Source organism: Eurypyga helias, unplaced genomic scaffold (assembly GCF_000690775.1).
Source record: "Eurypyga helias isolate BGI_N326 unplaced genomic scaffold, ASM69077v1 scaffold7380, whole genome shotgun sequence".
Lineage (NCBI taxonomy): Eukaryota > Metazoa > Chordata > Aves > Eurypygiformes > Eurypygidae > Eurypyga > Eurypyga helias.
In genome coordinates, this window is record NW_010226302.1 from 20,559 (window position 1) to 47,631 (window position 27,073).

The following is a 27,073-nucleotide window of genomic DNA, read 5'->3' on the forward strand; positions in this document are numbered from 1 at the left end:
AGTAAGCAGTAACAGCACAGAGTCTGGATGGGCTGCCAAGGAAATGGTGTGTGCCATGTGATGTCCCTTCAATCATGGCTACTATATCAGAGTGCCTTGACAGTGTCCTTGCTCTTCTCCAGATCCCAGGCAGTCACTAGACTAGAATAATATGCTGCTGGTTTAATAATCCAGTTGTCTCTTGCGAGAGAAACTATTACATACTGTGTAGTGACAGGTTTAGGGGGTTGTGTGTAGCGTTGGAAGGCACAGCATGAGAGAAGGGGCAGAGGTAGCAAAGGTGTCAGCTGCAGCGTCCTGTATCGGGAGTACGTCTTCTGGCAGTGTTGAGACCCTCCCTGGCGTGACCGAACTTTGGCTGTTCCTCCTGTATCTCAGGTGTCCCTTCCTGCATAGAACTACTGGAGACACAGAGAGGAGGTATCACTTGCGCTACTACAAAACTGGAATCTGCATTCATGAGACAGACTCCAAGGGAAACTGCACTAAGAACGGAGTCCACTGCGCCTTTGCTCACGGGCCCCATGACCTGCGCTCTCCGGTGTATGACATCAGGTTAGTAAAGGTTGGGGCTCTGTATGAAAAGGGTAATTTCTGTACCCAAATGAAAATTCACGAGACGGAAGGACAGTACTTCTTCAGCCTGAAGTGCTTGGAGTGATGATGATATATCCCTTCCTAACAAGGCAAATCTACAAAGTCTCCAGGGATGAGACTCAAAATGGGAAAAGAGAGCACGCTTCAGTTCCGCCGTGGTTTGGAGTCTGATGGCGGGGTCCCGATAATGCATCTGGAATTCCCAGGGAATGAAGAACACAAATTGTAGTTGCTGTTCAGCTAAAGTTGTTCTGACAAAAAAATGCATGAATGAAATGCACCCGCTTAGGAATTGTCGTCATGCTGCAGTATGTCAGATTTTATGCATGTTTCTCTGTCTCTTCACCTGCTCAGTCTGTATGTTCATTTGACTCTGTCCATGAAGGGAGCTTCAGGCGATGGAGGCTTTGCAGAACGGTCAGACTACATCAGAAGGTGGCATAGAGGGTCAGTCTGCAGTCGCTGCTAGCCATGCCATGATAGAGAAAATACTCAGTGAGGAGCCAAGGTGGCAAGGTGAGTGTCACTTAGAGCCTGTGGGGACTGGGAAAGTCTGCTGTTTGCGAAGTACATGCTCCTGTCAAAAACTTTTGTATAGTAAATGCAGATCATGGTCACCTCCCACTAATGGGTCGGTTTTTTTTGCAGATACAACATATGTGTTGGGAAATTACAAGACAGAGCAATGTAAGAAACCCCCCCGTCTCTGTCGCCAGGGTTATGCCTGTCCCTACTACCACAATAGCAAAGACCGAAGAAGAAGCCCAAGAAAACACAAATACAGGTACCGTGGTCCCAGATACACTATTTCCCAGCTGAGTGGTGAGGCGTAGTAAAAATCTGTAATGAAGGATCTAGGATTTTGCCCACTGGGTAGTTTTTTAGTGTGTCTCCAAGGCCTGTACTGACAGATGTGATGGACTGTTATTTCTGTCAGGGAGACAGGATAACAAACTAAAGGAGTTTTGCTCTATGTAGGAACCAGTATCTAATAAATTACTTGCTCAATCATTACTTGCTCTGGTTTTATGGCAGGCAGAACCTGTGTCTGGCTTCCCTTACCCTATAAATTCCTGCTTTAGAAAGCAGGGCAGGAAAAAGAAAACAAAAGAAAGTTTTAATCCCCATATAGAAACAAACTCGCACACCAGTGTTTTCATGGCAAAGGGTCAGAATGTTCAAGTTGCTGCTTGTGTGTGCCTGGTGGCGGGGATTGGGAGGCACTGTGACCCGTACTGTAGCTGGGCATGCATTCCTAACCCGCTGCTACCAACTCCGCTTTTGAGGCACGAGGGTGTTCTCGTCGCTCGGCTGTCATTGGATTTTTCAGCCTGCCGCGTCTCCCTGAACGCGTTTCGTCCAGTTTCCTCCCACACAACAGAGCTTTTGTTGTGGTCTCAGTGGGGCTTTTCCTTAGTTCCTTTTTGAAAAACATAGGAGCAGACCAGAAGGCCAGGAGAGAAAATACCATGGATGTTCTCGCTTCCCTTCCCCACCCCCAGCATTCATAGAAATACTTGAATCAGCACTGAAATCCTGTTTTAAAAAAATGTAAATAAACAAAAATCAAAGGAGCAACACCTTCAGGAGAAACAGAAAGACTAAGCCCATCCTCAGGCAGCAGCCATGTGCTTCCTGCCCCTGCCTGGGCCCTTTGGGAAGGGAAGAGGTGAAAGCTTCTCCACTCGCTTCTGTGTTGCTTTCCCCACCCCCAGCTGATGTGGCTGCTTTTCGTGCAGGCTCTGCTGCTGCGATCTGCTTCCCTCTGCTGTTGTTTGAGGGAATGGTGAAGAGCATAAAGAGCAGGGGAAGTAGGTCATGGCAAAAATTCAGAACTAGGGAAAAGAACTGTTCCTGGCCGGGAGAAAGAAAAGGAACTTGCCTTTTCCTCAGTGACCTGACTCAGCCTTTTTTCCACATGGCCATACTATATCCCTGGAAACATACCACTGTAAGGGTATTAGGTGTTTTAGGATTAGCCAATTAACTTATTAGCTTTCTATGAATGTACAGTTCCAAAACAGAAACCAGACCCAGCATCTCTAACACTAATCACATCAGCTGCTAACATTGTTGTGTTGGTTCAGGTTGCACACAGTTTCGCATGGAAAGCTAAGCCACGTTTCTTTCGTTGGGAAATTGGAAGAGGGGGAAGAAGATGCAAGAGCAGCAGGGTGGGGGCTGGGGAAGCAGCAGCCAGCCAAACAGATCGTACAGCTGAGGTTGGGAAGCCGAACCTGCCTCCAGATTGAGGACAGCAAAGCTCAAAGCATGCTTGTGGGTCTGATGCATTCTCCTGCTACCTTATTTACACAGATCTTCGCCATGTCCCAGCGTGAAACATGGAGATGAGTGGGGAGATCCCAGTAAGTGTGAAAACGGAGACTCATGCCAATACTGCCACACTCGCACAGAACAGCAGTTCCATCCAGAGGTACAGTGACCTGCTCAGTCTGTTGGGCAGCCTACTAGAAAAGCAAAAGCATTCCAGGTTTATGGAAGTACGTGAGTGTGCCAGCTGGGAGAGTATGAGTGCTTCTTGCGGTGTGATCCTGGGATACAGGGAAACTGCGTGTTGGAATTAAGCTGAAATTCAAATTGACAGCAAGACCTTTTTGTTGGGCAGACCGTATGGGAGGACGTAAGAAAAGTAGGGGGAAAACTCAGGTGTAAGAACAGTCTTGTGTATGGGGGTCCTTTTGAAAGCATGGTGTGGGTTTGCAGGTGAGGATACAGCATTTGTTTCCCAGCTCTTGGCTGATGATGATCACGTCAAGCCATAGATACCCACCAACTGGTTGCTACAAACCACCGAGCTCTTAGCTATGAACATGCCCAGAGCATTCCAGTATCCTTACAGAAAGTGTAATTAAGACCTTGTCCTAGTCTGCTTCATGTTGCAGTGTTGAAAAGCTTTGTTGGGGCTGTGTCGGCAAAGTAACCATTGTCACCGCCTGTCAAACTGGGGGGAAGGGGAATAATCCCTTTACCGCAATCATTGTCAACGGTTTGTTATTTTCCTTGCAAACATGTGGCTGTAGCTTTCTGTGCTGTCACCTGTCAGCTGTTTCCAACCTTTTGCTGTTTGCAATATCCATGGAGCTCCCAGTGAGACTGAGGGACTTTATGGCAAATGGTGACCTTTGGGTGAGCTGAGGTGTGATGGGTTGATCTTTGGGTGAGCTTAGCTGTGATGGGCATATTTTGGTGTTTTCTGTAACTATTGTGGGTTTTCCTTTCTTGGAAGCAAAGCACTGACATGGTCACCCTGAACTTTGCTGGCCTTTGTGCCTTTTATCTGTGTTTCTATCTTGCTGTCAAGCCTCTTTGTAGTACTTTTTGTACCTGGGCTGCCAGTCACTGTTTTTTCCTGTTCATGTCGGGTTTTTTTGTTGTTTTTTTTTCCCATCCTTAGATCTACAAATCCACCAAGTGCAATGATATGCAGCAGTCTGGCAGCTGTCCCCGAGGACCCTTCTGTGCCTTTGCACATGTAGAACGTACGTGGGCTGCTTCTCTATACTTCATAGATATTTGAGCTATGGAGAACTTCTGGCCAAAATAGATAGTTTCAAATATAGGGCCACTAAACTAGAGCTTCTCTGAAGGATTTTCAAAACCAGCATATTAACTTTGGTAATTCCTATATGACCGTGCTACTGTGGGGGTGCTGGCAGAGCTGAAGGCAGCAGGTAGCCTGTGGGCCTCAGCCCTTAGCTCTCACTGCACTGTCTCTGGAAGTATCTCCCTCTGTTCCCTCACTCGCTTCGTTCTCAGTGTGTCAGTTTGGCAGGACTGGAACAGAGAGAGCTGCTTCTCTTCCACACGTGTATGAGCTCTACCTAGCAAAGAGTCGTATCTTAGAAAGCGGAGGATAAAATTGCTGATTATAGATAATGTATTGATTCGTTTTAAAAATTAAATACTATTTTACTCTTTATGAAGTTTTGCTTAGAGCTTAAATCCTTAAGTTGGAGAAGAAAAATACGCTGCTTTTTTCTCCGCTTTTCCTCAAATCCTCTTTTCTCACTAGCGCTCTAATTTATAGGGTGTTATTTCGATCCTCTTTTTCACTATCTGTAAACTAGTGATGTTTTGGTTGTGGGAGTTCTATATTCCCGTTCTCAGGGAAACGGTTAGCTCCTGGTCCCATGGCTCCTGCTCAGTTTCTACGCTCCAGTCTCACCGTTGAAACTGCAGCAATTAGAGCAGGTTATGCAGAAGTCAATAGATTGACTCTGATCCTGACTCACTGCATGGCCTTGAGCAAATCTTTTTCTTATTTTATTATCCTTTGTAAATGGTGGAATTAGTAATCGCTGCCTTTGTCAAGGAACGGTGAAAGTAAATTCCCCACAGGTTATGCAGCTCCTCTCACAGGAAGCCTTGTCGACAGGCAGTAATTATAGCTAGAGCTGTGGGCTGTAATGGCCCAAAACACAGTAGTGCAACTACACAGTATGATCCAGCAGGCTTAGGAGAGTAGGAAATCTTGATAAAGAAAGTGTTTAGCAAACTCCCTTGTGTATAACACAGTGTTCTTGTTTAGGAGTTGCCTTACTCCTAATGAGATTTACGCACTTGATACGATACGACTTGAAAGCCAGAGTAACTTTCTGTGGCACTTGGGTCATTCCAACCCATGTGCTGTCTTATAGAATGGTATCTTTTAGTCCTTTCTTAGCAAGGCAAACACTGAGGGCCTAATTCAATTCAAATAACAAGAGTCCATTTATCATAGCTGCTCTTAGCATGAGTTTTGGTGATTATTAGCAAGGAATGTGTTGAAATCAGTACTTAAAAGGTACTGCAATACAGGTGTAGTGTCAGTTAGAGTTTTTGCAAAGATGCTGAGCTGTGTTAGATGTAAATACTACATGTCTGCAGCATCTCTGCTTTACCTTCCCAACCAGCGACACTTTCTTTTTGTCTATGCCTTTCTATGTATGTTACTTTTTTTTTTGGTACTGAGCACAGATCAAAACTTACCTCCCTCAGCTAATTATAAAGCACCCATCAACTTTGTGCCTAGCAATGACGGAAGCTCTGCTCAGTTCAAGGCAGCTGGATCGAACACACAGTTCATGCAGGGAAGATAATTTTGGAGCAGTGTTAATGGACTAAAGAGCAGCACAGTGTACAAGTGGTGACAGTAATAACGTAAGGAATATTAGATAAGTAGTACTCATTTGCCAGATAAGATTTCTTCTTGCTTCTGTACTTATAAGTAGGCACTTGTAGACTATTTCTTCTCTCAAGAATCTCTAGGTATTCTTGTTCCTAGATGTCTTGTGCTCCATTGCGACTGTACTGCTTTGAATAATGTTCCATGTGCTTTTTTTTCTTCCAGAGCCTGCACTCAGTGAAGATTTACAGCAGTCCTCGGCTGTGTCTAGCCCGACACAGACAGGCCCTGTGATGTATATGCCGTCGGCAGCTGGTGATTCTGTTCCAGTCAGCCCTTCCAGTCCGCATGCCCCAGACCTTAGCAATGTATGTAGCACTGTGGGGAAGCCTCGTCCCTATCTTACAAATCTGGGTTTCTCTGAGTCGCTGTCCTTCTTCCTCCCAAGAAGAGAAATCTTAGGTATCCAAAAGCCCAAGGGATATGACATTTCTCTTTTAGGTATTAGCTCCACACTTTTTAGAGGGATCTATTTACGTGGAACATACAGTTCAGTGGCTTTAGTATTGTCCTCTCACCTATAACATTTCTAAGCCTTCCTTTCTGTGCAAAGTTTGTTGATGTACTTTCAGGAAAGTGGAATGCATCCGCACATGAAGTCAAACTCCTTCCTGTCTGGAGGTACATATTGGGCTTCGTTTCCAAGTACTCCAATTAAAGGCTATGAGCCAATAACCTCTAAAGTACATACCTACAATCGAGTTTGTTTACATATGTAATCTCAGAGGCTTAGCCTGTGCAGAGTGTGTGTTGCATTATAGGATATCCTTCATTCCCGCCCACTCCTACTTCTGGAGATGGCTAAACTCTGGAATGTTTAAGTAATGCCTCAGATTGTTGGTAGTACTTTATTTCAGTTGTACATACAAGAAGTGGTCAACAGCTACATGCAGGTAGTTAAGAAGCCCATGGACTGCTAGACCACTTCATTTCTGCGGAGACTTTTTGCTGTTTGTTAAGTCTTCCCCGTTTGTGCTGCTGTTGATAAGGTGTGTAACCTTCTCACCTGTTTGGGCGAGGTTTTGAGAAGGTAAACTGACATGAGTTTAACTCATTTGAAACTGGTTGGAATGGGGTGAACTCATTTAGGACCTCCGTTTTATCTTATTCCCCTCTCAGTTCATAGTTCTCCTGAATTCGATTGCAGCCAGAATTCCAAACAGATCTTAAAGTCCAGACATCATAATTTCTCTCACTAAATAACACTGTAGAAAGCAGTAGAAAACAAAACACCTTTGTCTTATTAATGTATCATCTAAATTCTCTGAAAAGTGCAGTGAAATTGAAGGCATCTTCCGCTTAATAGACCATTTAGGTCTTGTCTATCTCAAGCTCTTAGTCTTTTAAACAGTCTTTCCTAATCCTTGGATATATGCCCAACGGCAACACATGTCTTTCTGTGACTTCATCACTCCACAGGGCATCCGTATGTAGCTCGCAAACAAATATGGCTTTGCTGGTGATCGTTTTACGTGATGAATTTATCAGAGAAAAAGGTCCCTCTAGCAGCCAGCCTCACATGGCCTGTTCTGTTTTGTATTTGTACTGTAGGTGTGGAATAAATCAGGAACTCTGCCAACTAGCCCCACCTCCACCACAGTGAGTAGTATCTTTGCGACTGTAGGGAAGCGTGGACAGCAGAATGTCTGTGTAAAAATAAAACCAAAACATTGTAGGATGCTCCTTCTTTCTAATGCCAGCCCAGACTGTGCCACGCTTGAATCTGTGGTAGCAGTGGCTGGCTGAATGTTGTCTGAGCGCAGCCACGCTTGCCAATGCAGGCAAATAATTCCTTGTCCCAGAGAAATGGGTTATCTGCATTGATCCAGGTAGGCGCTTTCTCTAAAACTCATCTTAATCTCCTTTGCTGCTGTCTGTGGCTTCATCTACAGTGCAAAACCAGCCTTGTTGCATGTGGTTGTGATCCCTGGTTATAGTCCAAAGAATGGAACTGTTGGAAATCCTTGGGTTTTTTAATGCACCCGTTGATACTTGGCTTGTGCCTGCATTAAAACTTTCAGATTTCCAACTGGAAAGCAAAAGATACAGTATTACACGTGGCTCGGATACGCTTTGTTGTTCTGACAGCCACAGCACCTTTCCAGGTTTCACACTGCTACTCGGAATGCAGATAGGATCCCCTGTAGCCTAAGGAGAGTGAAGAGTGTTTTGGTCAAGTTTGGGAACTTGATCAGTCGCATCTGGGGCCTCAGAAGATTAACTGTCACTAGAGCTGTAGGTTGGTTTTCCTAAGCCTCCACTCCAGTACAAAGTAATGACAATAAAACCGTAACTGTGGGACTGTATAACTCCAGTATCTACTGGAGCTTTTTCCTGGTTTTTAATTACTCTTTACTGGAAGCTCGTGTGCTTGTGTTGACTGTCAGTGTAATCAATGCACAAACAGTGGAGTGAATGAGCTCTTCTGTGGGGTACCTCTTCTCTTCAGGTTGTTGCTACTGGCTGGCTGTACTCTCCTGACACTTGTTCCTTCTATTAGATTCTTTGTAGGAACAGCAGTCTCGGAAGCCCATCTAATATATGTGGGTCTCCTCCTGGTGCCATTGGAAAGCCACACAGCTTGGAGACCATTGGTTTTCCGCCCGACTCAGTATCAGCAGCTGGCAGCTACAAGAAAGCACCGGGGTTTGAGCGAGAAGATCAGGTGGGGGCCGAGTATTTGAAGAGTTTCAAATGCCAGGTTAGTAGGGAATACTGGCTGGAAGAGTTGGGGGGATGAGGAAGAATGTGAAAATAAATGCCCAGTCTAGCTTGAATGTATTTTTAGTTTTCAAGGAACAAAAACAAGAAAGCACTGTCCTCATTAGCAGTTCTCAGATCCCTGCTGTTGCTTTCAGTCTCCCTTCCAGTCTCTTCCATCTTACATCTGTTCTCGTCTGCCTGGCTGCCATCACACACGCAGTTTGTAGAAGTCAAGTTGCTGCTTGTTTTCCTAATCCCTCACACCTTCTGTCCTGTGTCGACCCCGGGTGGCTTCCCACGTATCACTTCTTGCTCTCTCTTTTTCCATATTTAGGTCTTTGCCAAGAGCTGCTGCTTCCTTTTCTGTATTGTCTCATGGAAACTCATCCTTCCTTCTCTGTTCTCGCTCCGAACTCTTACTTTGAACTCCGTGACTTGGTTTGTCTTCTGTTTTCACCGTTCATTTCTCCAGTGTTCTAGAAATGTCATGTTAGTTGTTTCTTGCTTCTCTGGCTGTATCATTCTGATCCTTGACTCTTTCCTGTGGCTTCTGTATTAAATTTGAATTGCTCATTCTTATTTGAAGAACCCTCTGCAGTCTTACCCAACCCACATCTCTAATGACATTCCTTCTTAGCCCTTTTGGATATCCCAGTCTTGCCTTGCTGCTTCCTCAGTCATCATCTTGGTGTCATGCCTTTACTCAGACTGCTCCCTAAGCCTAGAACAGGCTCTTCCATCTCTTCTGCCATGCACGAGCTTGTCCACAGTCAACTTCTTAGAGTAAATTGCCTTTCTTGATGTTACAATTAATAGTTTCACTTCCAAGTCAGCTGAGCCCAACCCAGAGCTTGCGTCTCCGTGTTTATTCCTCACCGGGTTTGTAAATGTGATAGAATGTCATCCCGATTTCGGGGAAGGAATAGCTACTGTTATGAAGAGGTGCCCGCAAAAATATTTCCTCTTTAAAAAAAATATATAAAAAGGAATAAAAATACCTGTTCTATGTTGTTTGAAAACCGAAGTGACAAGAAATGCTGCTTTCAGCCTGGCTGCGTTTGAACTCTTGTCTGCGGTGCTGAAGAAGCTACCCTTAATAAGCTTATGCTGCTGTGTTAGTACTGCACCGCTGGGCGGGAACACTGGAAATACCCTGTCCAGACAAGATCTTGCATAAAGTAGTTGGATTTAGAAGCAGACTCTGTGGGTTTTGTTTTATTTATTTTTACAACTGGGAAATTATGACCAAACTTTGCAGTAGGACCAGTCTTGAACACTGTTTAGTCTAATTAAAATGATTTAGTGACAGGTACAGATTAAGCTATATGCGTGTACACTTTCTTATAAATGCTTCCATTGTCTTGCTTAACGTGGATGTGGCTTAGGACATTGCAAATTGATGCAACACGTCTTTGGGGGTAAAGAGCAGACCATGCTGTGATCCTGGCGCTTCTGGCAGGCACAGCAGCTTGTAGCAGTTGTTTAGAGACAAAAGAAGAAACATGTGCTCGTTCCCTATTGCTGCTGCTGGAACGGAGGAGTGAACCCAAAGCTGAAGGACTGAGAGAACCCCTGTTTCCTGCCAGCAGAGGCAGGGTGCCAGGGAGGCCCTGCTTTGGAGAAAATGGGCAGCAAGCCTAAGCCAAGGAGAAAGGGGAGGGAGCATGAATAAGCCCTTTAAAAGGAGGGCCAGATGATGAGCATTTATGTCTCAAGCCCAGGCTGTGCTACAAAGATACTGTATTCAGGTAGCTTCTTGCTTATGTGGCTTTAATTAAGCAAAAACCTGTGTTAAATGACTGGAATAAATAGCTACTAAGGTATAGACGGAAGTAATCACAGTTGCCTTATGCTAGGCTTCTGTGGTCAAAATTAGGGATCTCATCAGCATCCTGATTTAATTTTCTTTTAATCTATAATTACTTACTTTTTAAAATCCTCTGTAATTCCCTTTGGCTGCAGCGGGCACCAGAGATTCTCGTATACCCTGTAAATTAGACCGATAATTAGGCATTTTAACTTTGTTCACCCATATTTGAAAATGTAAGAGACACTCTGGCTCAGCTCTGCATTAGGCTTGTCGATTTTCTTCTGTAAAATTAGTACAAATAGTTTCTATCCTATTAGAATGAAAAACGCACCTTCTGTGTTAATAGGTTCCACACAGTTTGTGGTAAGGCTGAGCCAGCAGTTAAAGCTAAAAATACTTTCTGTGAGTCCCAAAAGATTGAGCAAGCTGGAAAAAAATGCTGGCTGCACTGGAAGGACTTGAGTGCCTTGACCAGGAGGCACTAAGGTGTTCCTTAGTCCTGACAGACAGTAAAGTAGGTTTGTTCCATGCCGGTCAGAAAACATTCCATTTCACTCCTAATTTATGTTCCTTGTTTTCTTCCCTGACTGCAACAGAGTGAGCTGGGGAATTTCAGCCTGCCTTTTGAGTTTCTGTCTCTGTTTGCCCTTTTCAGTGTTATTTGGAGCTAAAGGAGGCTGGCTTAGCGGCGACAGTCAGTTTGCTCCGTTTTTCACTGGTGTTACAGGAATTAAAGGCAGTGGGAATTGAGACTAGCTTAGACAAGAGCTCACTTTTTCTCCTCCTTAAAGAAGAATAACCCCTCCAGTGAGACTCAACTGCAGCAGAACCAGCTAGCTGCGTTGGCAGGAAGCCTCCCAGGGTTTGGGGGGGCACGGCTGTGTACGTGCCCTTAGCTGCTGACATCCAACAGCATATCTTGTGTTCAGATGGGTGTCCAACAGGGTGGGGATGCGTTGGTTCACCTACCAGGCGCGTTATCAGACACACGCAGATGCGCTAACGTAACGCGTCTTACTGCACGCAGAGGAAAACAGGCCTGGGATTGGTTCAGTGGTGCCTCTGCGGTATGTAAACGCGCTGTCTGTTGTTCAGGGAAGCATGAGAGAATGGTACCCGCCACAGCAGGATCTTTGCATCCCTATCTCAACTGCCTGTTTGCCAGGCTTTGACCTCCCCATCTGCCCGCAGGCGTACAGTTGAGCAGAGAAAATGATTTAATTCAGTAAAACCCAGAGATGAATTCTTCCACTGCTCTTTTGCCTGGCTGGGTATGTCATCCCTCTCCAGCAATCTTTTATCTTCTTCATAAGGTTGTTTAAGCCAAAAAGTCAATGCCTATCGCATAGGTCTGGGTGGTGTCTCGTGTGCTGCTGTTGTGCATCGTTCTCCTATCTCCCGGTAGAGATGGTGGCTGCCTGCCTTTGTGATAAAAACCATCGAGCCGGCTTTATGCCTGGCACATGGCTCCGATTCAGACCAGAGGTGGTTGGAGAGAAAGTAAACCAGCAGCCCCGACTCTCAGCCTTTTTTTGCTCCCTCTCTGCACCTGGAGGCTGTGATTGATCTCCCTGTACCTTACACGTGTATCGGCATGGGAGGAGCAGAGCAGGGCCTGCAGAACAGACCGTTACACACTGACAAGCTCAAGAGGCCCCTTCCTTCCCAGCTCTGGTTATTGTAGCTCGGAATTGACTGGTGGTGTGAGGCAGCAGGGTTGATATCCGTTAAGGATATAGTGCTGGAAGGCCCTTAAGCTGAGTTTTTAGGCTGGATAGTGGGATTCTAAATGTATGTTGGCATTCATGCTGTTGCGCAATTCCAGACAGCCTTGACCTCGGTTATGTTTTATAGTTTTGAGCTTTCTGCGTTAACGGATGGGGGAAGGATACTTTTTTTTTTTTTTAACTGGTTTGATGTTGCTTTTAAAATTGGTTAGTTAGAATTTTGTTTTATGTTATAGTCCTAGCTGGAAGCTGGAAAAGTTTGAGGGAAAATATTAATCTATATATTTTCTCAAAGTTGAAAAATGTTTACGTAATTTAAAAATATAGTGTGCCTCCCACCATTTCTGGCACTTTTTTAGATACTAGTAGGGCTGATGAGTTATTTATAGCAAGACAAAATAATTCATTTTTGGTCTTGGTTCTTAGGATGTCCTTTGTACTAGCAGAGGAACAGCAGTATTGAAGGCTCATGTAACTGTGACAAGTCTGCGTATAACTCTAGGGGTGATGTCTTGGTATATGGAAATCAAATTACTTGGGGTGTTTTCAGTTTGCTATACTTGCCCGTTCTCCAAATTCTCTAGTGCCCAGAGCAGCCTGAGAGAGGAGGGGACTGCGTTTTGTCCTCTCCAAAGGCAGCACTAAGCCATTTTTAATTTTGCTGCTAATCTCCTTGCTTTTTTTTTTTGTTCTGTTTCTTTACTCTAGCAAGCAAAAATGAAGTCCCACTCACTGGAACACAGGAGCCAGGAGCAACCTTTGCTACAGCCCAAACAGGTATGGAACTGCTTAACACCTAGCTCAGTGCTTGCACCACCACAGAGAAGGACACGGAAATCTCCGTGGATCCAGACAGCTCTGCAGGGAGTAAATGACAGCCCAGACACCATTAGGGATGCTCGGCTTGAGGGATTACTCTGTGAAGATGGGATGATTTGCTGGAGGGGTTATTTGTGAATGGCTAGGCCTGTGTGAATTCAGGATAGATTCATAGGCCTGGACCATGCTGGAGAGAGTCTCCAAATCACACAAAATTGAGCTGGAATGGATTTCTGGAGTCATCTAAGTTCAAGGATTCAGCAGAGAGAATTTAATATCGGGTTCTAAGTTGTGTGCTGAACCAGGTTGGAGTGAGTGATTGTGTGACCCCTCCCTGTGATTGCATGCAACCTGTGGGTCACAGGAGTTAATTCTGGGGCAGCCTGAAGGATATTTGTAATACTGGGGCGGTGGGAGGGGATGGGGTGACCGACAGAGAACAGTCAGAAATTAAAGAAAAGCTGTTAATCTCTTCCCCCACCCCCAGCCCAGTAGTAGCAGCAGCCATCTGTCAGGTTGGAAGCAGTCAGGAACAGGTTTGCTGCTGATATTTGGCTCATCCATGCATGTTTCTGAAGGGATTCTTCTATAAAGATGTTTTATTTCCTCCCCCTTTCCCTTTCAAAACTCTCGTTTCAGGACATACTGGGTATTCTCCCAGTGGGGAGCCCACTGACATCCAGCATCTCCTCTAGTATCACTTCCAGTCTGGCCGCAACACCACCAAGCCCTGCCGGCACCAGCAGCATTCCAGGCATGAATGCCAATGCCCTTCCTTTCTACCCAACCAGTGACACCGTTGAGTCTGTCATAGGTAACTTTGCCTTTTTTACTCTACGCTGATAGGGCTTCCTCAGCCGTGGATCACCAGGTATGAGAACTGAAATAGCGTGGGTGTTCCAGCGAACTCCAGCTTTTCGTCTCTGTGTCAGTGTTGGCAGATTCCTGAGGCTGTAAGCTTTTTCTGTGACTGTGACACATCTGATGTTTTCTGCAGGTCATTATGGATGAAAATCACCCACGGGACCAACAGAAGGCCTCTGAGCCACTTACTCAGAATGTCAGATGGTGTAAAGGGCCTTAAGTTTTAGGTTTGTTAAAGTGACAGATCTTGGAGCAGGCAGGAAACCAGAGGGGCATTTTTCCACAGTTACAACCCCTTACGTTCTAAATGACAGTTTTATAGCAAGGGCTACCACCAGGTAGATTGTAAGGACTTGCCCTTTGTAGAGTGTGGGACAGAAGCTGTAAGAAAAAGGAGATCAGAGAATGGAATCATTCCTATCAGAGAGGTACAGGGTTTCTGGTCACCTGTTTTTTTGGGGTGTTTTTTTTATTTTTTTTTTAAGATGTTTCTGAGGTGATCTCACTAATTTGATAATAATAGAGATGAGTGGGCATGTGTGGGATGGAATTATACTGATCATGATTAGTGATAAGGCATGTTCACATAGATAAAACATTTGCAGGTATTCATAAACTTTATTTTACACCGTCTTTGGACCCCAGAGATGATTTTCAAGTGTTCCCTTCTACTGGTATTTCTTTTCTGAGTGGCTCTTCATTTGAAAGTAAGGACAAAGCACAAGCCAGACCCAGACGTGTCATAAGTCAGTGTTATTACATATTATGGACAACTTGAAGGAGCAGTTTGGGGAAGACTTATGGGAACTGCTGTTATTTCATCAAATTTTTGTTTTCATATAACATTTGGGAATGCTTTGAGACAAAAATAAATCAGCTCAGGCAGAAGAACCTGAGCTGAAAAGCTGCCCATGACACTTCTGCCAAACCATTTCAGAACAGCATTGCTCAGGGCGGAGAGTAGGGCTGTGCAGACTGACAAATAGAGAGCGAAGGCTCCTCTGCATGTAGGCTCTTTGGGCCATCCTATCTCTTGAAGTTGTTGGTCCTTTATAACATAATTGGTACCTCTGTGTCTGGCAGAGTCTGCCTTGGATGACCTGGACCTGAATGAATTCGGAGTGGCTGCCCTGGAGAAGACATTTGACAGCAGCACAGTGCCCCACACGAGTGGCATCATGATAGGTACATGAAAGCAACAGAGCTTTCTTTATCTTCTGCCAAGCAGTGTTGCCCAGTCACCTCAGTGGAGCCAGCCCAACAAAGCTTAAAAACCAGTCCCGAAGTGACATTGGTTAAACCAGCAATTATAACGAACTCTGGCAACCGCCGAGCATCTCTGAAACGAAAGCTTGCCCTTGCTGACTAGAAGAGCTGAGGTCTTTCCATGGGCCCAGGTGTCTTGGGGGTGTTTCTTGAGGCTGAATGGGACTTGATTGAATTTTTTCTTTTTTTTTCCCCCCCCTTTCTTAAAGTGTATAAGTAGACTCTATAAGGCATCTGATACCCTTAAAAACAGGCCAAAGTGTAACAATTTGCATCTTAAGCAGAAAACTCTCCCTAGCAGTAGCAGGAAACTCACTGACCTGGTAATGCTATCCGTCAGAGTGTCATCATGATCTGCTGATTTGACTCCTGTAACATCTGTCTTATTTTAATACATGGTGGTAGACTGAGGCCTCTTCTGCCTGTCTCATGAGTGACCAGGGATAAAACAAAAGCTCTCGCAGCTTTTTGGAAATGATTATAGTTTCTGGCTACCCTTGCTGTGTAAGGTTTGGAATGAGAGCTAACTTTGGTGGTCTGAAGGTTTCAGAGGGAGCTACACTGCCTGGAGCTGTATTTGAGGTGGGAAGTGACCCTAAAGAATATCACTTCCACTTCCCTGCCAAAGATAAGAGCCTGGTTGGGGGTTTACTGTGCATGGCTGCTGATAGCCCTGCTTTGCCACTACCCATCTGCAGTGGCTTGGAGAGCCTCCATACTGCTTTTCCCTCTGTTTGCTTCAGGTCTGGGTGTTGATCTCCCCTGTTGATCTCCTGAGGGTGGAGGTCAGGTAAGAGTGGGGAGCAAGGCTGAGGTCTCTCTTGATCTGTGTGTGGCGGACAGAATGACCTCCTATGTGAGGGAAGTTTGTCTTTAGAGGCTGGGCTTTTATTTATTTGGGGTTTTTTATTATTTATAGATCCAGACACTCAAATATGTCTAAAGTGACTAAAGCTAGTTGCTGATTTTTAGTGGTGAAGATCATGACCTGACCCAGCATGATAGTCTTCTCACTACAGGTTGGTTGGAAGTATTAAAGGCAGAGGCACATGTTTTACAAGTGTTGATTACAAAGTATTTCACCAGATACCAAATTCTTCGTCTGTAAACCAATAGGGACTGAACTCTGCTCAGAAAACCTTTTGTTGCTTTGGTCCATTGAACTCTGGAGGGTCTTAACCTACGTGGTTCATGGGACGGCAGCTTCAGTGCTCCTCTTAACGGCTGAGAGGGGAATGAAACGTGATGAGAAGTGAAGGGAATCCCAGGGGGCTTAGGAAGGAGAGAGGGAAGCTAACTCCTTCTGCTCTGAACTCCTGCAGTGTGCTCTGGCCCATGCTTCACTGTCATACATAGCCATCCTCTCTGTGTGTTCTTTGTCCAGGTGGGAGTTTGCTGCAAAGTTCTGCTCCTGTAAATATCCCCGGGTCCCTTGGAAGCTCTGCCTCCTTCCACTCTGCCTCTCCTTCTCCACCGGTCAGCCTCTCATCGCATTTCCTCCATCAGCCCCAGGGACACTTAAGCCAATCAGAAAACACGTTCCTGGGGACATCAGCTTCTCATGGATCATTAGGTAAATGCACAGTGTGTGTGTCCAATGTACATGCCTGTCTGTGCCATGTAAGTATTTTCTTCTAAGTTAGCTTAATTTTAATGTATTATTTCACTGCTGCCATTTGAATCGTCTTCCCCTGAGAACAGCAACAGTACTAGAAGCTGCTTTACCAAAGATCAGTTAATACCTTGTGAACAAGGGGGCAGTTCCCTCTGCTTCCCATGTACCTAGGCTGAGAAAAAGGGACGGATAGGTTAAGTGACTTGCTCTGGTGCCTTTCAGGGAAAAGAGCTCTGCGTTTCCCTGCCAGCAATGTTGTGCCAAGACCACTTTGTGTAGAACTCGGGGTCGGGTGCTCAGCTTCGCTTCGATCAGGTGGGGATTGCAGTTTGCCTGTGGGACTGCTCCTTCAGGTTGGTGTCTGGGAGCTCTAGAACAGACTGGGGTCATGACTTTTTTCTTCTGTTTGGCACTCTGCACGCAATTCTGCACCGTGGATTTGGCAAAAAGTTACAGCCTTACAGCTTTCTCCCCTTTGCTCCTTTGTTTTATTTTTCCCCTCTCGAGGATCCCTTTCCTGTATGAGGGACTGCAAAGGAAAGAGAAATTGCTTTGGAGCTTCAGTTGTATCAAGCAGAACTAGGGGGCCAAATCTGTTTTATTATCTAGGTTATCTGGAGAAATCAAACTGTTTGTTGGGCTCAAGGCTACAGTGACGCTTGCTCTGCTGATTTCCGAGTTAGTAAATATAGTTCTTTAACAATACTAGATGTAAATACTTCTTCAAATTTGAGATACACTTGAATCTTGACTCTTCAGCTTAACCTAATAAAACAATTACATGCTTTTGTAATCTGTTTCTGCATGCACTCGTCTCTGTAACTGCATCCCTTGTTTGCATAGGCCAAAACCACGCTTCCATGCCTTGCGGTTGCTATTCGTTTGGCTTTAACAGCTTTTACGACTACTGTACTAAGAAGAGAGACATCAGAGGCCATCTCTGCTGTTAATTAGTGTTGAGGCTGGCTGTTCATCCTGGTTTCAGTAAGAAAAGGAAAACTTGCTGATTAGGTCTGCTTTTAATCACAGAAGAAACAAGTTAAGCAGTTGTATTTGTCTGAATATGTAGATATGCAAATAAAAAGCCAAAGAAATGCAGGAAATTCACAAATGCTTTTAAATAATTTATTTTTAAGAAAAAAAGTTTGATATTTTTCTGTAACACAACAAAACCATTTTTGCTGTGGTTTTGGTAAGATATTTAAATGGTAACCTGGCAGTTTGGAATCTGGAATCTGTTCCATGTGACTTGCTAAATCATAGAATCACAGAATGGTTTGGGTTGGAAGGCTCCTTAAAGATCATCTAGTTCCAACCCCCCTGCCATGGGCAGGGACACCTTCCACTAGACCAGGTTGCTCCAAGCCTCATCCAGCCTGGCCTTGGACACTTCCAGGGATGGGGCATCCGCAGCTTCTCTGAGCAACCTGTCCCAGTGCCTCCCCACCCTCTCCGGGAAGAACTTCTTCCTGATATCCAATCTAAACCTCCCCACTTTCAGTTTAAACCTGTTACCCCTTGTCCTGTCACTACAGGCCCTTGTAAAAAGTGCCCCCCAGCTTTCTTCTAGCCCCTTCAGGCACTGGAAGGTGCTATAAGGTCTCCCTGGAGCCTTCTCTTCTCCAGGCTGAACAAAAAACCCAATTCCCTCAGCTTTTCTTCATAGGAGAGGTGCTCCAGCCCGACTTATTTGTGTTGCAGTAGAGTTAAAATTACCTAGTCCTAGGCTAGTTCCCCCTGCACTAGGTGGGAAATGTGGAGAGAAGGTGTTCCTGACCAAAGGGGCTGCTACTTCAGATGTGAAATAAGAGCAGCAGGTAGAAATAGGGAATAAAAAGAAGTGACAAGATAAGTTTGGTCAGCATTCTGGCACAATTTGTGGCTTGCCAGCATCCTGCTTAGTGCTAGATTGCCATTCAAAAAAATGGGAGTTTTATAAACAGAATGTGACTTGGGATTCCATTAAAATCTCTTGCTTTCAACTGAGCACCCTTCACATCAGCTGAAACGATCTCTAAGTGGCTTGCGCCAGCAAAGGTCCCTTGCTGTGTGAAGTGACTTGTTGGTGCCCCTAAGCCCTTAGTGAAGACAAGCGACCATTTTTCAGCTGCTTTTTTTTCTAACTGTTTGTGTCTTGGCTGCTACCAAGTGGGAAGTAAGTGGAGCAGCGAGGGGTTATTGGCTTCAGGGTTTGCTTGCAGACACAGTCAGTTTGGCTGCTGTAAGATCAGAATTATCAAATGCAACTAGATTTTTTTGGAATGATCCCAGCCAGTGGTGAGCGCCACTAAATGAAAATGACTCCTGCCTCAAAGTGGTGCATTGTCTGTGAGCCTAACAGTCCACACCACTCAGTAGCTCTGTCTCCATATGAGTTTTTCCTACGAGTTTTCCCTGGAGTGCAGAGTGTGGATGCTTATTTTAAGTCAAAATATTTTTGTTATTAAAAGAACACTAACCTTGGAGTCTGTGGAAAACAGGCAGTTTTGTTTACAGCTGGCTTTCTACTGCTTTGTCTCCTAAGCCTTGAATTTCTTCCTGGAAAGAGAAGTGACTTGAACAAGCTAAAACAGGGAAGTGGTTGGTTAGTCTTCTCTGGTGCCGGTCGCTGGCTTTCTGCTCGAACTCTGCAGGGCGTGAAGCTGATGTCTATACTGTCGCCTCCACTTGCTTATAAACAGGGTTTTCCAGTTCGTGCTGTTTCTCGCATATGCAAACAGTAATGGCATTGCCACGTTTTACTCTCGGCGGTTTGGGAAGGGAGACTCCTTTTCTAAGCACCAACTTGAGGAGACAAAACCAGGAAAGCTTTCTTAAGGCCTGGGTGGAACCAACGCTGTTGGCCAGCGCTGATGGCTGGGCTGTGCAGAGAAGCGGGAAGGTCGTGAGCAGTTCGGAGCTTCTCGTATGAGAAGGGGGATTCAAGCCAGTAGTCAGCTCTGCTGTAAAACAGATGCTTCTGAAAACAGCCTGGTTCAAAACTTGCCTCCGCTCAATTTCTTGGGTCCTCCCTGTCCTTAAAGATGAGGCCTAATGGTATGAAACTTCCCGTAAAGTCCCTCTGTGGTGGAGGCTTGGGGATGATAATAGTAATTCTTAAGATGGTCTTTCCTGTATACACATTTTTGAATCCTGAATTTCACAGGGGTAGGGAGGAAATGGGGAAATTTCCAGCACCTGTGACATAACCCTCTCTATTTCCCTGTGAAACAGGTTTAAATGGGATGAACAGCAGCATATGGGAACACTTTGCTTCGGGGAGTTTTTCGCCCAGTACCTCACCTGCATTTCTGTCAGGTCCAGGTGCTGCGGAGCTGGCACGGTTACGACAAGAGCTGGATGAAGCCAATGGCACAATAAAGCAGTGGGAAGAGTCTTGGAAACAAGCCAAACAGGTACTTGGGCAACTCCTAGGAAGATGGATTAGGGGGAGTGTAAAGGAGTAGGAGGGTGTTAGGCTTTCAACAGGAGCTTTCCAGACATTGAGGTGATGGGAAGAGCTGTAGGTTTTACAGATTCTCGTAAGCATTCTTATTCTTTCCTCTCCCTTGGAAAGAGGGACTGAATCTCTGGGCCTGATGCATTTAGATGCTGGAAGTGCAAGGCTGGGTGTCGTAACAGGTGAGCTGAAGTGCCTGACAGTCTCTTTGCCCTGCCAGTTGACTTTAGGTCCACGACGGTTTGCTGGTAGGCAAAGTTCACCCCTTTAACGGTGTGAGCCAAACAGGTAGAACCACAACCCAACTGGGTGGGTTATCTGCAATTAGCAGTGCTCTGAAGCAAAGCTCCAGGGACGCTCAGAATTTGGGAGTGGGGCAGACTGGGCAGAACACATTTTTGGTGAGGAATATATGGAAATGGGTAATTTTGCCTGGGATTCTCTCTTAGAGGCTCATCAAGTTTTCAGACTGCTTTTTTTACCCTCCTTGTTGGAACTCGTAGGCTTGTGATGCTTGGAAAAAGGAGGCAGAGGAAGCAAACGATCGCGCCAACACAGCTAACATGGAATGTGAACTGGCCCGGGAGCAGAGGGAAGCCTTGGAGCTGCAAGTGAAGAAACTGCAGGAGGAGCTGGAGAGGATCCACACAGGCCAGGACCCTCAGTTTCCGCGTTCCTTCTCTGACCTGGAAACACTCTCGCTCTCTTCACTCTACACCCTTCAGAAACAGCTGCGGGCAAACCTGGAGAAAGTTGATAAGGTGAGTGCCAGGGACTTGCAGGGCAAGGCCTTGCTCTCTCTGCTCCTACACATCACAGCTTTTTTCCCTTTTTTCTTTAATGCAGCCAGCAGCCTGTCAAAGCAATTCCGTGCAGAGGTAGCCAAAGTGAGTTTTAGCCAGCTTACAGGAAAATACCTGTGTCATCTTTGTGCCTAAAGCACAAAGTTTAAGTCAATGCAAGCTGCTCTGTCGATCCTAAAGGTCCTAAAATCCGTCACGTTGAGCTGCTTTGCTTTTGCTTCGGAAGACGAGCGAGCAGACAGCTGCAAGCCCTTCCCCTGCTGCCTCCTGGCTGCTTCCCAAACCGTAGCACAGGACGGGAACCCTTTAGCTTTGTCCCTTTGCTTACGTTTTGCCCTGTCCCCCTCTCTTGCAGGCGGTATTTCAGATGCAGTCAGTGAAATGCCTTAAGTGTCAGGAGGAGAACCGGGTGGTGTTACCGTGCCAACACGCAGTGCTGTGTGAAACGTGCGCCGAGAAGGGCGAGTGCCCCATCTGCCATCCCAACAGGCCCCACTCTCTCCAGTCGTGACCTTCCAAGGACAATTGTTCTAATCATATCATGTAGAACTTTTTAACTTTATACATACGTACATATATATGTATGTGTACATATATATATGTATGTGTATATATAATGTATATATGTGTGCGTATGGGCCTGTCTGTGTATGTGTATGTACATGCACACGCATGCACATACGCACATAAAACAAAAATTAGTTGCAGAGCACTTTTTAATATTTTACATCCCGTATCTAAACTGCCCCTCCCCCGCGCCCCACTAATTCTAACTCTTGAGGAACTTTGAGAGCTGTTTTTAATACAGATCAAAGGGCCATTTGCAAAGAGTCTGCGTTTCTCCTCTTTTCTATTTAGGTAATAACAAATTTTTGACTATTTCCAGAAGGATTTAGAGTGGGCAAGAGGGGGTTTCCATGTGCTTTCCAGAGGAAGAGTTGAGATCGCGGGGAGGCTCGAGGTGGATTTGACTTGTTTGTGTCTTCGGTCTCCCTGCTCTTTCGCTGACCCGGCCTGGTTAAAGCCGTCCTCCCCTGATGGAAGTTCCGCTGGGTGCCTGCCTGCTGGGCCTCACGTTGCCCATCTCTGAATGTGCAGGAACTTTGTCTGTCATTTCAACCAGCAAAGTTCGCTTTTTAAATTCTTTTTTATGCTCTTTGTATATTTGTATGAAAAGAAAAAAAGAGGAGGGGAAAAAAAAATATTGTATTGGACCTAGAGCAAATCAAGCCCCAAAACTGAGTGACTCTAGTGCTCATTGCTGATACAGCTGACACCTTCCAGGTCTGAGCAACCGTCAAGTATTGCCTCTGTGTCAGCTAACGCCCTTTATCCGAGACGTGGATGCACAGGTTAGTTCTCTCCAGGCACCCCTTTGGTGGCTCTCCGGAGACTTTTTACTGTTTCAGAGCAGATTCATTTTTGTTTTAGCCACAGGGACCCGATTCGTAGTCACAGCTGAAATGCACCAAACCATTCCAGGGGGTCTGAGGACGCTTTGGTTGAGCAGAGTCGATGTTTCCTGTGTCAGCACCTCAAGGATAGGCTGTGGACTGCTGGGTCCGGAGGCCTTCGTGCTAGAGGTGATGTATACCTGTGGTGACAGGGCAAGTCCAACGTGACATAGAGATGCCACCAGCTTGGAGCTGTCCAGTAGCCGAGCTTTCCCGTGACTTTCGGTACCAGTGTGTCCATTGGATTTTTACATCAGGGGGATTGCAGTAACCTGCTGGGATCTCAACCAAAAGGCCACTCTGTTGACTAAACGTTTTTATTTGCACGGGGATTCTGCCTGTGCCACCCCTCCCTGACCTGGAAAAGCACTGGAACCTCCGGCAGCCCACTGTTGTAGGAAAACTGAACTCTTACCGGAGCCTCTTGGAAAGCTTCATATTTAATGCAAAGACATAATTAGGTTTGCTTCCGTAATTCCACCTTTCCTTTACGTGGAAGGGGTTAATATGCATTCCCAGATGATCTCTTAAGTGCAGCTCTGTGTAGTTATTTTTTATGTTTTTCCCGTTAACTTGTTTTTGGTTTTTTTGGTAAAAATGCTTTTTTTTCCCATGTGTATTTTATTGTAACTAGCATCTTTTTTTTTTTTTAATTTTTTTTTAATGGAGAGACACTGTTGAGTGATCATTGTGGCTATGTTGTTTGGTTATTATAGCCTTTGAATGTCTGTGCCATGGGGCAGCACATCTGCCTTGGTCTGATCTTAAGGAAAGACCTTTAATTAAACACGTGAACATTTCTTTTTTTAGGAAAATAAAATTAAGTAAAAAAAGTGGGGGAGGGGAGGAAGAAAAAACCCCATTAAGATAAAAATTTACTAAAAAGCTTTTGTAACTAACTTAAATCATAGGAAATAAACTCTTGAATCAGATCTTTAATATTTATAAGAATCAGAGCTGATCAGCCTCTTTTGGCTATTGGTTTGTAACACTTTTTATTAGCGTGGTGGTTTACCTGCTCTCCTGCCTCCCTGTGGGACTGGTCAGGGTGACGCTGCCTTTGGCCAACTCTCTTTTTCCAGAATTATCCAGCACCCGGCTGCGCGACCGCATCCGAATCCCGCGGGGGCTCTTCGCTTTGTCCCTTTTCTTCAGGTGGAGCTTGTCCTCTGACGCCAGCTCTGCCTGTCTCGGTGGGACTTTCGCGGTGCCGTGCGTGGCTCTCGGGTCTAGGGGGAACAGACGCTTGCCCCCAGTTTCTGGGGGGGGCACATTGCTTAGGCAAGGGTGTACAAAGAAATTTCCAAGCCAGAGGAAGCGTGGGGGTTTTTTTCCTTTTGAGTAAAACAGTGTCTCTGTTTTTAACAGTTACACTGAAGGACCAAAGAATTCAAAACTTCCCCCATTTGTGGCCCTTTATGTTTTGACTTTGTTCTGCACTCACGGCAGGACAGCCCCAAGGAGTTAGCACCAGCCCCAGGGGGTCACGTCCCCTTCCCTCTCCCCCAGCCCAGCCCGTCTCAGCGCTCTCTTCGCAGAAGCGCATAGGCTGTTTCTCTCTTTCCTCTGCTTCTTCAAGAAACACTTCCTAAATTTAGGTTTCTATGAATTTGTTTGCTGCTTTAAAAAAAATCAATCTATCTGAAATGTGAATTACATTCTTAAGCATCAGATGGAAAAAGAGAACTTCATCTTGGAGTATTTTAGGACTGTTTTGGGGGGCCACTGAGGTGACAATTTCGTAGCTGAGTGAGGTGCGAGCAGGGGCAGAGGGCAGCGTTTCAGACCCGCTGCAGCAGTTGTTCCCTCCTGCCCCGGGCAGGAAGGGCGAGCTGCAAGCGCGGCGCTGCGTTGGAGGCTTTAGGAGTCTGTGGTCGGCTTCTGCGTGCTGTAAAGAGAGTCTTGTTGAAATAAACCTGGTGCTAATACCTACGGCCCCCGTAAGGTTCTGTCACGCTCCCTCCTGAAGCAGGAGCTCCCTTTTAGGGGACACGCAGTAACGTGGCAGAACCCACGGGGCTTTTTCTGGCCGAGTCACGCTTCAAAACAAACTTTTGGTCCGCGGGGCTTCTTGAGGAGCAGCCCGGGCGGCTGTTGCTGCGCAGCCCTGCGCACGCCTGGGTCCTGCCTCTTCCCGCAGGCTCCTCGTTGGATAATGACGCTTTCCTCCCCACGTTTTTGGGAGCTTCAGAAGTGTTGACCTCGGGGACTAATCGTGCAGGTTGGATGCTTCTGAGTTAAGAGCTGGGGGAAGGGAGACTTACTTGTGTTGTGAAACCACAGTAGCTTAAAGGTCAGTAAACTCACATTATTATGGAAAAATACACACGGGCGCAGATGGCTTAAGAGAACACTATCCTGGGGAGACAGGCATCAAAAAGCAAGGCTAGAGCTGTAGGTGAGAGCCAGGAGCTGGAGAATTTTGGCATGGCTTTGGGCTAACAGGACCACTTTTAGGTCATTACCAGCCTTAGATGACGGAGCTGCGTGCCAGCTGCGGCACTGGAGGGACCGGGGGAGAGTCTCGGAGCTGGAGCACAACATTTTCCTTAAGCAGACCTGCCCCGACAGGGAGTCGCTGCGGCCGATTTCCCCTGCCGAAGGGTTTTGTACTTCCCGTACGTCTCGGAAGCTGAACCTGAGCCACTGGCAAGGCCTGTGCGGCTGAGACAACGCAGTCCATACCCCGTGAGGGAGCCCGGAACGCTGAACAGACTCGGTAATTCATTGCTGTTCCACCAGCCTCCCAACCTCCTCTCGTTCTCCTTTTCCCCCATCTGAGAAGGAAGAATATTCCTAGTGTTTTCCTCCAGAATTGTAATAATCCTCGGAGCGATGGCCAACAGCAAAATAGATGTTACTGATGTAAAACCTAGTGTTTTAAAGGTGAAAAGTATTCCTGCAAACCGTTGACTGCGTCGGAGAGTTTTCTGGGGCTTCCCCACTCCGTAGCTTCCAATGTTAAAACAAAATAAATACAGTATACGTTTTTAAAAAAAAAAAAAGTTAATAATAATACACACTGCAGTATTTCTGGTGGCAATTCTTGACCAGTCTCTTCCCTGCTTTCCCCAGGAGGAAGGGCACTGGGCAGAAGCGCCCCTCGTCTGTGTAGAAGTTGGCAGAATGGTGATCGGTGGTGTGTAAAACGTGTTGTTGATTCCATGTATAGAACTGTGATTTCAGCTGTCGTTCTCTCGTACTCTGTAAATATGTGTTTTGGCTGTCGGAAACCTGGTTTAGACTCTTTTCTTGGCAGAGTGAATTTGCATGTGGGGCTGGAAAGAACTCAATCTGTGTCACAGTTTCCAAGGGCAGGATGGTTTGGTTGTTTTGGTTGGTTGTTGTTTTGGGTTTTTTGTTTTTTAGAGGACAATAAATTTTTATTTTTTTGCTAAGAAAGTACAATAAAGCAGCGTGTGTGCGTGTGTGTAGGTGCACGCGTGCCGGGGTGTGTGTGCCGCCCTGGGCCCTGCTCTGGGGCTGGGGGAGGGTGGAGAGGGCTGCGCAGTGGGGCCCCTGAAGCATTTCCGTGGCCGATTTTGCCTTCTCCTGAGCTCCCTTCTGGATTGAGCCCCTTTTCCAGCGGGGGTTGCACTTCTAGTGGAAGGTGTCCCTGCCCATGGCAGGGGGGTTGGAACTGGATGGTCTTTAAGGTCCTTTCCAACCCAAACCGTTCCGTGATTGCGGTGTGATGGGAGAGGGGGAGAGGTGACGCGGTGTGGTTAGGGAGGGCTGAGGCTGCCTTTGGAAATCTTAAAAATCACAGAGCAAAGAGCATTTTACCACCCAGATTCTCGGTCTGGCCAAGAATTTGTGTGTCTCGGGCGAAGGCAAGCTCTGCCTGTGCAAGTGGGGGGGGTAGAGACATTTAAATCCTTACGTACGCGGTTTCACGCGTAGGCACCCAAAAAGCCTCGCTTACAGGTGGACCCAAGAGTTACCTTTTATTTGTAGCCCAGTTTATGCCTCAGAGATGCATCAACCGCTTACCCTTGGTCCAATCACAATAATCCGAGTCGCCCGATCTAGATGATGAGTGACACAGTAAAATCGGTAGATGTTCCGCGCCTGCCCCTTCCTCCCCGCGCCGCAGCGCTCTGCCTGCCTCGGGCTTCCTCCCCAGGGTGGTGACGCTTTCTTCCTTCTCAGGCTTGCGTTTGCCAGGAGCTGGGATTGCGTGCTCCGAGCTCTGTTCCGTTAACGCTCGGGCTGTCCTCCTCTCTGGGGGGTTGGTTAGGCCGCGGTCGGTCACCCTGGGCGATGGCCGGCTGCCGGCGCGTCAGGGAGCTGAAGCGCGTTCAAACCCGCTGAACCTCCCCACAAACCCTCAGGCCGGTCGCGAGCAGCGCCAACACCCAGTCAGCTGCCCGGTCCAGGGCTTTCCCCTCGCTCCCTCCAGGATTCCCCTCCCCAGCAGCAGCAGCCCGGGGGAAATGACACCCTGGTCTGTGCCTCCTGCCCGCAGCGACCCCCCCAAATCTTATTTCTTGGAATTGAGGCTGAAACAAGGGATTTCAGCCAGCAGACAGCTTCCTTGTGAGCAAGCAGTGCCGTCATCCCTCACGCTGTGGTTGGGTCGAGCCTGGCCATGTCATGCAGACACCAAAACAGGTTTTTTCCCACCCACCCCTCCCGGAATCGAGGGCTTGACCTGAATTGACCCAGCAGTTGTTCAGAGAGAGCAGCTGGTGCTCGACCCCCCGGGAGTGCTTTTAATTCCCCGGGATGCAGCAGCTCTGGGGGAACCTGCTGCCGCTCAGGCACAGCCGCCCCCTTGCAGGGTGGGGA

At 46.4% G+C, this 27,073-nt stretch overlaps 1 protein-coding gene across 1 annotated transcript in view; it reads left to right on the forward strand.

Moving 5' to 3' along the window:
* Positions 1-21,607, forward strand: part of UNK (unkempt family zinc finger) — a gene marked incomplete at its 5' end in the record, with an annotated part of 23,155 nt that extends 1,548 nt beyond the window's left edge. Inside the window, 15 exons of the mRNA XM_010152549.1 lie at positions 379-555; positions 983-1,113; positions 1,246-1,381; positions 2,914-3,031; positions 4,013-4,097; positions 5,948-6,090; positions 7,334-7,381; positions 8,283-8,483; positions 12,731-12,799; positions 13,481-13,655; positions 14,789-14,890; positions 16,356-16,544; positions 19,800-19,981; positions 20,529-20,786; positions 21,184-21,607. Coding sequence (XP_010150851.1) covers positions 379-555; positions 983-1,113; positions 1,246-1,381; positions 2,914-3,031; positions 4,013-4,097; positions 5,948-6,090; positions 7,334-7,381; positions 8,283-8,483; positions 12,731-12,799; positions 13,481-13,655; positions 14,789-14,890; positions 16,356-16,544; positions 19,800-19,981; positions 20,529-20,786; positions 21,184-21,339 — 2,170 coding nt within the window. The remainder of the gene's footprint in view (positions 1-378; positions 556-982; positions 1,114-1,245; positions 1,382-2,913; positions 3,032-4,012; positions 4,098-5,947; positions 6,091-7,333; positions 7,382-8,282; positions 8,484-12,730; positions 12,800-13,480; positions 13,656-14,788; positions 14,891-16,355; positions 16,545-19,799; positions 19,982-20,528; positions 20,787-21,183) is intronic.
* Positions 21,608-27,073: the final 5,466 nt, after the last annotated feature.